This window comes from Melanostigma gelatinosum, assembly GCF_949748355.1.
Source record: "Melanostigma gelatinosum genome assembly, chromosome: 6".
NCBI classification, from domain to species: Eukaryota; Metazoa; Chordata; class Actinopteri; order Perciformes; family Zoarcidae; genus Melanostigma; species Melanostigma gelatinosum.
In genome coordinates this window covers 11,181,219-11,195,422 of record NC_136639.1, presented here as the reverse complement: position 1 = coordinate 11,195,422, position 14,204 = coordinate 11,181,219, and the positions used below count along the sequence as shown (strand labels likewise).

Here is a 14,204-nt window from a genome sequence, read left to right as displayed (position 1 = left end):
TTAATTGCTCGGATTTCCGGATTAATTCTAAACTGCTGGGCCAGTGTGAGCAGCAACGACAAGCCGCTCGTAATTGTACGACAGTGAATGGCATAATTCGGGTGTATTTTGAGGAGCAATGAAAAGACAAACCATGCTTCATGACGAATAACTTGCGCGAGGAGGCGGACTGCAGCTCCGGCTGCTCGTGAAGAGCATTGGATTGTGGGTATCTTGTGTTTCCTGATAGACTGACGGAGTCGGTCAGCTGTTGCAGAAAAGTTTCGACATAGTTTGATAGCTGCCTGTGCTTAACGTTACTGTTCATTTCATGCTGTACTTCATCGGAACCAAATTCCCCGCGCGTGCCTTTTCCATCCATCTACTTCATCGAGTGTCATTCTGTAAATCAATCCGGTTCATAACTACATATTTGAAGAAAAAAAAACAGACAGTAGCCTAACTTGTAGCCAACTTTCGGAATGAGTTTGAACGAGCACTCCATGCAGGCTCTGTCATGGAGGAAACTGTACTTGAGTCGAGCCAAGTTAAAAGCCACCAGCCGCACTTCAGCTCTGTTGTCCGGATTCGCGATGGTAAGTTCGTTTTTCACTGGTTCCTGTTGCTCTGCAGCCTTTTTTAACTGCATGAACGCAAACTCAGTGTAGGCCATCGGCATGAGCTGCACACATACATGTGACGCAGGTGATTGTTTTGCAAAGGCCAGCGGCGATCACGACACTTTACAGGCCTGATGACGGCTCCTGTGCGCTCATAGTTACTGCTTTTTATTACCGTCTGATTTCTGCACGGACAGCGGAATTGAATTAGCAGGCCTACGTGGAAAAAGACGAAGGTCACAATATCTCAAATAAACGGTGCACTCGTACGTTTTGTGACGCGTGACTTTGCACGAGATGTTTCTCACGGTGCACCAATGTTGACGGATCAAGACCACACTGTTTCAACTTCAGAGGGTTTGTGTACTCACCATCATGTGTGGGCTGATCTTACGCCCTAACAACTAGACAGACCGCACAGAGGCACTTTATTGATTAGTCTTCCTTTTTTTTCAACGTACAATTTAATATATTGACACACAAAAAGTTTACAAATAGCCATATTTATTCTTGAAATGTAGTGTTAATGACTCAGATATATGAACCTTGCTCCACGTGTCTCTCTCTAGGCAACTCTTTAGTGACCATTTGCAGTTCTCTTTTGGCTTATCTGCATATAAGGCTTGGCATGCATATGATTGATGTATAAATCGGTCTGTAAGCGGTGCATTTACAATAATGCAGTTGTCCTGCTCTTATTACAATTCAGGGGCCCTCAAATAGCTTTATGATAATACCTAGCTTTGAACTTTTGACCACGAGCTGCTATTTGGTAAGATTTAGAAGAAGCTGAGAAGACTTTCATTGTTACATTTGATGTGATTGATTTACATAATCCTTACTGTATGGTGGATAACAACTGGTAGAAAGCTATGAGTGATTTAAAGTTGTCTTTATTAGACTATGTACACATATACAGTAATATAAATATGACAGCCATGTCCATCGTGTTACTAACTGATGCAGTCTGGTTTAAAAGGATTTCGGCAGTTGCACAGTCATATGTTGATATTCATAAAGTGGGGAGGAGACATTTTCCTTCTATGATGTTCCCAGGTTGCCATGGTGGAGGTACAGCTGGAGCCGGATCATCCGTATCCTCCAGGGCTGCTGATAGCCTTCAGTGCCTGCACCACAGTTCTGGTTGCCGTACACCTCTTCGCCCTTATGGTCAGCACCTGCATCCTTCCAAATCTCGAGGCGGTCAGCAATGTTCACAACCTCAACTCCGTCAACGAGTCTCCCCACGAGCGCATGCACCGCCACATAGAACTGGCCTGGGCTTTCTCCACGGTCATCGGCACCCTCCTCTTCCTGACGGAGGTGATGCTCTTGTGCTGGGTGAAGTTCTTACCCCTCAAAAACAAAAACGACGACGACAAGCGCATAAGTTCCGGTCAGGCCGCAGCCATTGCCTCCACCTGCATCATGGTGCCGTTTGGACTCGTTTTTATCATCTTTGCCGTCCACTTTTACCGCACGCTCGTCAGTCACAAAACGGACCGGCAGATCAAAGAGCTGGAACAGGTCATTCAGCTCCAGAACCAGCTGGACCACAGGGGTGAGAATGACGACCTGAAGTCCGCCATCCATTTCCCTTGATTACAGCCGGCTAGCACACAGCGGACATTCAACAATGCCTTTATTGTGAAATCTCTTGTAAAAGCTTTATTTACTGTGCTCCCATGTCTTTTTTGGGGGGGGGGGGAAATGCAAGCTTGATCTGTCAAGCTTTTTAGGGTCCACATGTGGCCTTGTTACTGTCCCGTGGTGGATTGCATTGATTTCTCCTGTTTGCCTGGCTTTAAATTCGGCTTTGTAGGGCACCTTGCCTTTGTCAGCAACACAGATGGACGACCCACTCTACCCACAGCTGATAATTCATAACCTTGAATATGAAATACTATTATCAAAATCAATTATATTACCACTGGCTAAATGCACTAAAACTAAGGAGCAAGTTGCGTCCTTTTAAAACATTTACACGGTCTCTGTGCTGGTGCTATTTTTTGTTTTATACACACGCTCAGACTCACCGGACTGAAGGGTTGCTATAGGAACTTGCAAAAAACAAATGGAATGTATCAAACCCAGTATTTTTGTACAATCTGAGGCAAAATATCACTTTCTAAAAATAGCTAAGGGAATGCTTTTAACCAAAGTGTCTTACTGCAGTGCAAATAGTTCTGTAGCAAGGGTTTAATGACAACCAAAATGAGTTATGAAGGGCAGCATTTTGAGCCTGATGGCGAAGTCTGTGTACTCTTGTGAAATCAATCTCTGGTAAAAAAAAAAGAGAAATTTTCTCTTTCACGTTGTGAATATAGTGTAATCTGTACACTTGTTACTGGCTTTTTAAAAAGTATTGTTGAATGTATTATCACAAAGCATGCACGTGTTGGAAATGGGTTTGTATGTTTTGTACTTGTCATAGTTTACAAGCTTGAGCGTGTTAGCACGTTGTTTGGGTTACAGTTTGCATGTGTGAAATATAGAATGTGTTCTTTTTGTCCCGTGGCACATTTCTACATAGTTTTACGTGGCTTTGACCATTTCATGTACTTTTCTTCATCATCTTTACTGCTAACTTGATGACAGAAACTCAAATAAGAAAATGTGCACATATTTAGAGCTAATTCATTTTCATCAGTTATTGTCATGTGATGATGTCATGACATTTTCATAATATATCACATCCCATAGTTGTAACATACTGTAATTATATCACGGTAATGCCGTGCTCATTGTAGTGTCAGTTCACCTCCTACACATGCTCTGAGTCATTGTTATGTACAAGCTCCAAAAGTTGCGTTCATATGGTCCCGACCGGATGATAATATCTCTGTGACACGTAGCAGAGAACAAGGAGCCGTAAGGGGTTTGTCCCTGACAGACTGTTTAGTGAAATGGTCGTTGCGCCTCTGCAAAGCACTGTTCATCTTCAGTCTTAAAGACTTCACAAGGAATAAAATGAAGACATGGTTCATTCATGTGAACTGCACACACTCTGGAACACTTCTGATAGTAATTGCCTGACGCACCTTCTTTAGAAAAAGATCAATGCAAACGAAAGGCATTTTTCTTTGGTTCATTTTCTGTGGTTTATTTATAGGTTTGTATGTTACTGTATATGGAGAGGTCAATGCACAGCTTTAAAATGTTTTATTTTTTAGTAAATACTGTATTTTAAGTTTTGCTTTTGTGTGGTGTTTTACTGTATCCTGTTAAGATCAGGACTTTTTTGTGGTGGTTACCGGTTTGAGAATAAAACACATCTGAGATCATTTGAGTTTTTTTTATTAGTATTTACTTTTGTATGTATTGCCAAAATGCCAGGAAAAACAAATAGAAAAACACTTTAATTGTATTGCATAAATGTATTTAAAACTATGGCGTCAGAAGGAAAACCGCACAGGAAATGTGTCAGACATGCAGTTGAAGTGACATTGACGAGCGTGCATCACAACAAGGCACACAAACTCCCCCGCTCTCTGACTTTTTCTGACACTCTTGTCACCATTCCCGCTTGTTTTGTTGCTTGTCTGAATAAGTCGTCCACATTTTCCCTGTATTTGGCTGAGCACCCTTAAGTATAGCACGGCATTGTTTTTCCTTCTGGCCTCTTCTCCCTGTCAGAGTAGAGTTTAATTGCCACAAATGAATTGTGAATAAAAGTGTTTGACTTTTTAGTTCTATCCAGTGATCACACACTAATAGTCCATATCACTCGTTAAAAGTAATAACGATGTAGTAGGTGACATGAGTTGGGCCCATGAGGAGTTTGTGTAGCTTGATAGCTGAATATATTTGTCTTGTTGTAAATCTGCTCTGCACCCAACAAGAAAGGATGCACCTCAGGGTACCACAGAAAGATAGTATTACAGTATTATCATACATAAACACCACACTATATATGTACACAATACAAATATGACTATGTGATATGTATATTAATATCCTTGATTTTATTCAATATCTATACATCGTCATCTATATATAAATATAATCTCCAAATAATCTACTTTGTCACTTTTTCATTGTTTTATTGTAGTTGTAAGGCACAATTTACAATATTAAATGTAGGCCTACTTGTTGCCATTCGATGTACGATATGAATCGTCAACAACTGCCTGTATTATAAACTCCCGGAGGTGCGTGGAGACACACCTGTCACCTGTTAATACACCTTCCTCCAACGCTTCGTGTTCCTCCGCCTCACCGAAGGATCTATATTCCGTCTCTGTCTCCGGGCGGATGGATCCGATGTCCAACCTGTGCGGCTAAGTGTGAAAACACCGAAAAGCACAGCTGCTTTTCCACAATGTTGCTCCACCAAAGGATACAACTTTTGAACAGGTAAGCAAGATAACCATCGTTTTGTTCGACTTCACTGTGTTTTGACGTGTTCCATGTCACAACCAGGTTATCTCTTTTATAAGGAGAACGTTACAGGTGATGCCCTCCATCACCTGTTGGGGCGTGTTAACCTGCAGTGAGCTAGAGCTAACAGCCATGTTTATCGCGCTATTGTGTCATATTTCCAAGGTTTTGACGAATGTGATGGAAAGCGAACAACAAACTACTGAGAGAGAGACACCGCCTCAGCACTGGAGAAGTTGCAAGTTGATTATTGACCCTGCATTGACCAAAGGACTGTACAAAGTGTACCGTTATGACGGACAACAGTTTAACATACCCGTGAGCATTATTCAATATATGTGTGTTGTCTGTCTGTCTTAGATAATTGCTTGTCAGCATATTTTCGCGCTATAATATTGCGCCAAACAAGCATGCATGTTTTCCATTGTAGTGATGCGCGTTGTTTACATCAACAGGTGGAGGACTTAGGTCTGTTTCCTGTGGAGACCGTCAGAGATCCGCGCGTCTGCCGCCTGTGGAGCAAATGCAGCAAGACTGACCTTTTGATTTCTAAATTGAAGGTAACGTTTATAGACATCATATTAATCACTATAGCAATACAGATACAACAATAACAATAATAATAATAATACATATTGTTTACCTCTGTCCTTTCAGTTTGATGAATGGTATGTTGGCCCTGTTCCTCCCAAAGAAGTGACATTTTCCAGGTTGAACGACAATGTGAGAGAGACGTTCTTGACCAATATGTGCAATAAATATGGGAACATTGAAGACGTGGAGATATTTTACAATCCTAAGAACAAGAAGCATTTAGGGGTCGCAAAAGTCGTCTTCGACACAGTGCGGGCTGCAAAGGAAGCTGTTCAGCACCTCCATCAGACGTCAGTGATGGGAAACATCATTCATGTGGAAATAGATCCCAAAGGTAATTACTTAGGAATACCTTACACCTTTTTTATGTGTTGTATAAATATGAATTTAGCTGAATTTGTGGATTGATTGTAACATGCAACCTTCCTCAGGAGAGAACAGGGCGCGGTATCTCCAGCTCCTCTTAAGTTGTCTTCCTACTCCGTGGACGCTGCCAGTGGGCAGCAACGAGCGAGCTATTCAAAGCTTCATCGACAGTTTGCTGGTAAACATTTTACATCTGCTTATAATTGTGAAGTAATCGTATATTCAATACCTATCAACCAGTTGAATTCATATTTATTTTAGGGATAATATTTCTCAGCGGTTATCTTGTGTCCTCTGTGTTATCCATGTCTTACAGGGCAGCACAGCCACACAGCGACGAGGGAGTATCTCCAGCCCCACCAGCATCGCCACACCCCTCTCTCTGGACACAGCCTACTCCAGTATTTGGCACGATACACCTTGCAGCGTTGGGCTTACGCCACGTTCTCAGGGAACCCCCCGTACTCCTTGCTTGTCTGCAACTCCTCTCTCCCAGGACTCTTGTTACTCCAGCCTTCAGGCAACTCCAGTCCTCCAGGGGGAGCCCTCCACCTACAGTGTTCACAAACCTTTAAGGCGTGAGCTCTGCCATCGCAAACCTGCAAGGTACCACAGGGGATCTGGTGAAGTCTCAGATTTCAACTTTATTTTGAAACATTGCCAACCACAGGCCCCACACCCCCTCTCTTCCCAAATACAAACTAGCAGCCAGCAGCTTGCTCTGTGGGGTCACAATGCACAATCCTCTTCTCACAATAACACAGACGCTTCCTTTAGCCTTGCCTCCCCGTGTCAGGAGTCCGGAGACAATTCTTTTAGCATCGTGAGCATTAATTTCACAGTTGACCGGCAGACAGCAGCATCTTCCCCACACGATGACCGTGCATGCATATCAGACTTATCTCCATCTGCTGGTAACTGTTCCTCTAGTAGCCCCCAGCCAGAGGTAGAGAGTTTGGACTCACGCATTGAAAGTTTGCTGGTAAACAGTCAGATATCTGACCCTCCATACTTTGATAGAAAGACTTATGAGGCTGATGTGCACTCTCAGGACAGCCCAACTTCACCTTGCTCCGCCAATTCCTCCCCTCTCTCGGATGACTCGCTTGTTGGCACTCTGACGTCTTGTGACTTCACAACCGGCCACCAGCACTCCTACAGCGATCTGGTGGATGTCAGTCCAACACCACTCACTGAAAATGAAGAGGACGAAACTACTCAAGCTGTTTTGTTTTTAACAAGGAACTCGGAGACTCCATCTGATCTCACACATTTTGAGAGGAAGGCTCACGCAAACCACGAAAACGAGGAAGAAAGGCTCCAGTCATTCTCACGTCCAGAGGTAACTCCTCCAGATATTTACATAAACAAGTTATCATGTTGGTATAGAAGTATTTATGTTGTGCCGCAAATTAGTGACTCATATTTGTTTGTGACATTCTCAGGATCGTCATGCAGCAAATGAGAATAAGAAGCACTCAAATAACAGACCTTCCAGAGCTTTGACGCCTGCAAAACAGACGTCCTCTCTTCTTCAGCCTCTGTCGTTTTCTCTCAATAGCACTCATCAACTCTGTACCTCCATAGCTCCTCCTGCCATTAAATATGGGTGCTTCCATCCACCAGTCACCCATTTCCCTTTCCCCATTCCTCCCTTTCCCCCATCTGTTCCACCTGTCCCACCTCGACTGCCAAATGGCACCATCCCCATCCCACCTCCAGGTTGGATCCCACCTCCAGGCCATCACACCGGCATCTCCATTCCTCCTCCACCTTTTCCAGCTCCTTCTTCTATTCCTCCCGCACCAACTTTTCTCAGACCCCCTCCAGGTTTGATGGTGCTGCCCTCTGTTCCTCCCCCTGTGCACACCTACCCCTTACCCATGGGTCCTGCACTCCCTTTGGATAAGGGGAATCCTCCAATGCATGGCGGTGCACCTTTACCGTTCCCTGGACCACCCTGGCCCGCTCCACATTTCCCCAGGTTTAACCCCTTTGTGCCACCCCCAGACTACCCGCTTGTGTGGGTAAACCCTCATAAAGTCACAGTCGACAAAGTTTTAGAAGTCATCATGGATGAACTGAAGTCAATCATTAAGAAGGACATGACACGTAGAATGATTGAAGGGGTCGCTTTCAAGGCATTTGAGGACTGGTGGGACTGCCAAGAGAAGAAAAGAAAGGTAAGTTCTTTATTATCTCATAGAATGGTTAATGAAATGAAGAAAAAACATGTCTGACCTTTTGAAGCCTATAGGTTCATTATTATTGTTGTTTAATTCACAAGACACAAGTACCTCCTTTGAAAAGTGGAGCAGCAAGTGTTGAAGAGAGGAACAAACGAATAAATCCCCCAAGTCACATCAGTGGGCAGGGCAAAAAACCTCCACTCCCCTCCTTCAAGGTAAACTATTGTACTTACTGTTATATGAAACACAGCAGCATTCGACCGCTGAGTGATGCATACATGAACGTAATGGAAAACAACTTGTTATGCAGGTAAAAAGGAAAAGAGCCAATGATACTGCTACATCGGAAGAGATAGAAAATGGGTCGTGTTCGACTCACGAAAGCTCAGGTTAGTGCTTTTAATGCAATTAACCCTCATTTACTACATTATAACTCATTTGTCTCTTCTAGACTGCAGCTTGATCAACTGTGTTGCTCTCTTTCCATGAAGATGTGAATCAGGGGGAGGACAAAGTGAGACCTGCCTCCGAGAGAGCCAAACGCAGACATGCAAGACCACACGAGCTCGACAGTGATCATGATGATGAAGGGAAAGATGAAGACAACACACTTCAAGATGAAGAAACAACATCAGACAAAGTGGAGCCAGTTGATGATGATCATCAAAATCTGGTGAGTCGGGATTTTGAACAAAAAGTAATTACAAACGAAGCCTGTCGTTCAGAGCCTGTCATTTGTTTTCAGTTCTTAAAACAAAAATCTGCTTTCAAATGACTTAAATCACGTCTTGATCTATAGATTTCAAAATATAACTTGTGCTCTAATTAGTGTGACAGAGATGATGACGATGGTGATGATGATGCCGATAGTCACCCGGAGGAAGACAAGGAGTTGGCTCAAAAACACACAGAGGATAAAGATGCTGTCATCTTCCAAACGAGTGATGGAGTGCAGTGCTTAGGTAGCGGTACGTTAAAACGGTCATACAGTTCAAACATTGAACACTTATGAACAAACCTGTGAGTACATATTTTATGTTTCTCTGTCACAGATACTTCTTCAGAGAGCAGCTCCTCAGACGAAAGCGAGTACTCGTCAGACTTTGACTCCTCTGACTCGTTCTCAGAGAGCTTTGAGGACTCGTCCTGCTCTGACCTCAGTCCGGAGTATGAAGAAATGGAGGAGGTGTGTATTGTCATATCGTCCGATGAAGAGTCGATGGAACTTCAGCCCCCCGTCACCCCCTCAGCCCCGCTAACCCCTGGGGCTCAGCTGGAGCTGGGCCTTCAGGATTGGTCAGGTCCATCTCATGAGGAGGAAACTAAGGAGAACCAGTACACATCCTGTCAACAGGACGCCTGTGACTCGGATGTCATGATGGAGCTCCAAAGTAGCGAACCTCAGAACCATCTGTCACCTATAGGACGTCCAGGTGCTGTATAGTAGTAGATTAAAACACTTAATAATAACCATCATCAATATGTGTCAAATTAGTTCATAGATATTTTACTGTTAACGAACAAGAAAATCACAATTATTAGTAATATAGTCTATGAATGTTATAATCTGTGTGAAACAATCAACTCCTAACACATAGTTTACTAATATAATCACAATGCAATTGGTATCATCTCCTGATCAGCTATTTTAGTAAAGTTTAACTGATTATCAATTAACAGTTTGTAAATGATGGTTATTTTAACATGTTACTGTTTCAAGTAGATCTTATTTTTCTGGCCCCTAATCGGGACAAAATGAAAAGTAAAGGTTTAGGAGACGTTGTTTGACATACAGTAGGTATGAAGTATTAATCCTCAATGTGCATGAATGTCATTACAGAACATTCTAGTAACTTTTAACAGCCATGCTAGCTGCTTTGCGAGGCTGTATTGAGGAACAGCGTTGCTTTGAGCTAAATGCTAAAAATCTGCACGCGCCATCTTAGTTCAGTGTGTTAGCGTGCTAACATTTGCCAGTTAGCAACAAAAACAAACTACAGCTGAGGCTGATGGGAACGTCATTAGCGTTGCAGGTATTTTTTAGTAAGTAGGTATTGTAAGTAGATGTAAGTATTGGACACAAACAAGTTATTACAATTCCTCCTCTGGTGTGTACACAGTTTCACGGTAAATTGTGTGAACAATGGAACAAACGTGTCGAGAGAAAACGGTGGTGAAAATATGATTTTGTAACACGTTCTTCTTATTTATCTGTGTAGCAGCAGAGCTACACCTTGATGTGGAGATGGAAAGCCCTGACTGGACGGAAGAGGAAGAGTCATCCGGGATCATAGAAAACCTGAGGCCTCTTACTCCGACTGGCTGCTTCCTGGACAGTGACCCTGATCTTCTGATGAGAAGCAAACCCACATCCCCTGAGGAGGAGGTGCAACAACCACAAACACCAGGCAAGGGGATAGTGGCTGAACTGGAAAGCGAGGACTCGGCCGATGAAGTCTTCTCCCTCTTTCCGACAGGCACCGAGCTCAATCTAGCTCCCTCTGATCCCCCCGCCTCGTACCCATCATACCAGGATATGCCCAAAACTCCTGGTAGAGAGGACAGACGTGGATGGACGCAGGATAATTCTGGGAGAGCTCCAGCAACACCGGGCAGAGAGATAACCATGTCATCAGGAAGCACAGTGATGTGCCCAACTCTTTGTAGCCCACCACCTGTGCCACACCTGTCTAGCAATCCATATGTCACGGCCCCAAAGACTCCTGGAAGAGACATCGTCCTACCCCGAAGAGCCATAGTCCACAGGAGGAAAACACAAACGGGGACGACCTTTCAGCCCCCGTTGTATGATTCTCTCGGAGGGTCTCCCATCTCAGTGTCCTCTCCATGCAGCCTCTCTTCATCCGACTCTGCCGACGAAAAGGGCACGCGGATCGATTCAGGTGTGAAAAAGAAGCCCTTGCAGGGACTGGAGAACATGCCTGGGCTCCTGGATGAGGAGAACAGCAGAGAGACAGAGAGATCCTCGTTGAGGAGGAAACAGTGGAGGAGGCTAAAGAGGAGGTGGAGAGTCCATCATCGGCGGAGATCGCTTAAAAGGTTGACTGGCTCTCTCACCTCTCACGGTCATCTTCACAGGTGGCGCTCACTGTGTGAGGAGAGGAGGATACTGCATAGTGTTTGGAGGGAGGGCCTGGATGAAGAAGATGAAAGGCTGCTGCAGTGTACACATGAAAGGCTGCAAGTGCGGGATAATGGCTTGGGGTGGATCAGTGACACCCTGTGGACATCTCACCCTCATATCCTTTTTAACAGAGTTTCATGTTGAAATGAAATGAGGTCAACAGGAGTTTACAGACAGTGAACTAAGAAACTGATGACGTATTCATAGATTTAATCATGTCCAATACACAAATGGCTGTGATTAATTCCCCAATGTAATGTGTTAACTATCAAATGTGCAGTTCTGTTGCACATTCCTTGGAAGGTTTGCCATTGAAACATCAATTTACACATAAATAATGAATTCCGATAAATCAGTAACCTCATGTGCTTGACACACAGTATTGTAAGTAATCTGTGCTTTACATCCTTAACTGCTGCTCACTGACAAAGGTCCTCACAGAGAAGAGTGGGGAACATAAACCCTGGCAGCCAAAACACAGGACCGGCTCTGCTCGCAGTGAAGGATTCTATAAAATTAGCAGGAAAGATAAGATGAAATACCTCAACAACGCAAAGCTGACCTCTGAGCTTCCATCTACCAGTACTCAGGTATTAATGAGGGGAAACTGTGAGGATCTCTCTGCCCAGTTTATTCCATTCAGTGCTTAATATCAACATATATTTCAGCAGGGAATGTGCATCCCAGCTCAGCAACCGGTTTCACTGCGTGCTGGATCTGACTTCAGGTCTGAACAGCGTCGCCTGCTGTCCTCTTTCAGCTGTGACAGTGACCTGGTCAAGTTCAACCAGCTGAAGGTAAGATATTAGATAACTACACTCAACTGCAAAAACCCTGACAACAACCCGAAAAAAATATTTTTATCGGAATTTGTTGTTCTAGCATTCCTAAACCGCATACTTTATCTGAATAGAACAAAAACAACGGAACGATCTTTTATCAGTGTGCAAGTCATGGTCTGTTTCATATAAATTTGATTATATCTCATTATATCTCTTATATATATATATATAGCCATTGAGATGGTTTCATTTTAACGTGAATGTGAATGTTTGTTTTGCTCAAAACACTTTGCTAAGTCCCACGTCTGTCCATATGCACAGACCTTGTTGTGGTCAGTATTTTTTAGCCGATGTAGACGTAATTGAATGATTACCTGAAAGGAGTAAACTGCCATGTCAGCATTTGCAGCAGTTGGAGCCCGTGTTAACAAATGGCCTTATTTTGTCACGACATACATCAGTTCCGAAAGAAGAGGATTCGTTTCACCCGGAGTCACATTCATGAGTGGGGCCTGTTTGCAATGGAGCCAATAGCAGCAGATGAGATGGTGATTGAGTATGTGGGCCAAATCATCAGACAGGTAAGACAAACGTAAACTAATTACAAAGCGTGGAAATAAATTCATAATGCACTCACCCTTCGTGAAAAATAGGGTTCATTATCGGATCATTTTAATGATATCTGCTCTGGGCGCATCACTGTCTCTCTCAAACACAAACTAAGCGGTATTGGTATTGTAAGTGAAATATCCCGAATCAAATCGATATTGGGTATCAATGGCGATACTCAGCCCAAGTAACAAATTTCCGCTTCTCCCCTGTTCGTTTCCCCTGACTTGGCCCAGTGGGCCACTGGGACCCACTGGTTATTCTGGGTACTTTCCCAGAGTGTGAGGAGGGTGACAGTGATAAACAACACACGCATGAATCGGCACATCTGTTTTCTTTCTCCTTAGGTCATCGCTGACATGAGGGAGCAGAGGTACGAGGAGGAGGGCATTGGAAGCAGCTATTTGTTCCGGGTTGATCAGGACACCATCATTGATGCTACCAAATTTGGGAACTTAGCCAGGTTTATCAACCACAGCTGCAACGTGAGTATAAGCTGCGGTTGGAGATGAAAGTGATTAAAGAGAAGATCAAGATTTGTTTAGTAAGATCGTTAATGAAAAACAAAAAAAAAAAATTGTCTTGCAGCCCAACTGTTATGCAAAGATCATCACTGTGGATTCTCAGAAGAAGATCGTGATATACTCCCGACAGCCGATCAGCATCAATGAAGAGATCACATATGACTACAAGTTTCCCATCGAGGAAACAAAGATTCCTTGTTTGTGTGGAGCAGATAGCTGCCGGGGCTCCTTGAACTAATCTCGAAGGAAGTGTTGTGATTATGACGCCCAGAAGATGTGTAAAAAAAGCCATTTTAATACTACCGGTATTCAAAACTCTGTACAGTCTGGAGGCCTTACAGGAGCTCACTGACGAGTGGTGGTGCTGCTCAGTGAATAATGGTTTAATAAACGGTCCTAAACAGCATGCAAGACAGTAATGGATTATCAATAGAGGCCCAGCATGAAATCATAGTGTAAAGTACTGGTTACCACTGTTAAAACAAAATCCTCATTTTCTGGTAAAACATTACAAAACACAACATTTGAATCTATATTACAGTTTATAAACACAAATTGTGTTTATAAACTGTATAAATACAAAAAGGCCTTTGTTCCTTCTGGTCCAAATGTCCAAACTGAAGTGTATCGTTAAATGTTTTCGTTTATGAGAGCTGACATTGTGTTTTTGCTTGAGTCAAGCTTGTATCAATAAAATGAGTTTTCTTGCTAACATTTTATGAAAAGAAAGTGTTGCATTATGATTAAATGGTGATTAATAAACAACTCATTTGGTGGTCTTTCATGAACATCAGGAGAGATTATGATGACTTTTTGACAGATAAAATACATGTCACATTGTAATAAAACAATGCAAGTCACAAAAAACAACACCCTTTGCACATTATTATTGTGTATCTCACAACATCAAAGCATTGATGTGGCACATTATTAGTAAAATACTCTTCAACAGAAAGTGTCTTTTCATAGTTAATTTATAGTTTAGACTTTCCGTAACTAAAGCAATTGCAAGACGG

General features: G+C 43.0%; 2 protein-coding genes across 2 annotated transcripts; both read left to right on the top strand.

Moving 5' to 3' along the window:
- Window positions 1-241: 241 nt before the first annotated feature.
- Window positions 242-3,883, top strand: LOC306778206 (calcium release-activated calcium channel protein 1-like). Its single transcript, XM_079269642.1, has 2 exons — window positions 242-575; window positions 1,656-3,883. Exons 1-2 carry the CDS (start codon window positions 462-464, stop codon window positions 2,199-2,201), a joined length of 660 nt encoding a protein of 219 aa, XP_079125768.1. The 5' UTR covers window positions 242-461; the 3' UTR covers window positions 2,202-3,883.
- Window positions 3,884-5,159: 1,276 nt separating this feature from the next.
- Window positions 5,160-13,426, top strand: LOC306779016 (histone-lysine N-methyltransferase SETD1B-A-like; the record flags this gene model as incomplete). Its single annotated transcript, XM_079270757.1, has 17 exons — window positions 5,160-5,297; window positions 5,435-5,539; window positions 5,637-5,907; window positions 6,005-6,117; window positions 6,256-6,667; window positions 7,527-8,122; window positions 8,227-8,343; window positions 8,439-8,517; window positions 8,620-8,801; window positions 8,958-9,090; window positions 9,181-9,561; window positions 10,348-11,405; window positions 11,705-11,863; window positions 11,945-12,070; window positions 12,517-12,636; window positions 13,012-13,149; window positions 13,253-13,426. The coding sequence occupies 17 exons, from the start codon at window positions 5,160-5,162 to the stop codon at window positions 13,424-13,426; spliced, it is 4,302 nt and encodes a 1,433-aa protein (XP_079126883.1).
- Between the last annotated feature and the right edge of the window lie 778 nt (window positions 13,427-14,204).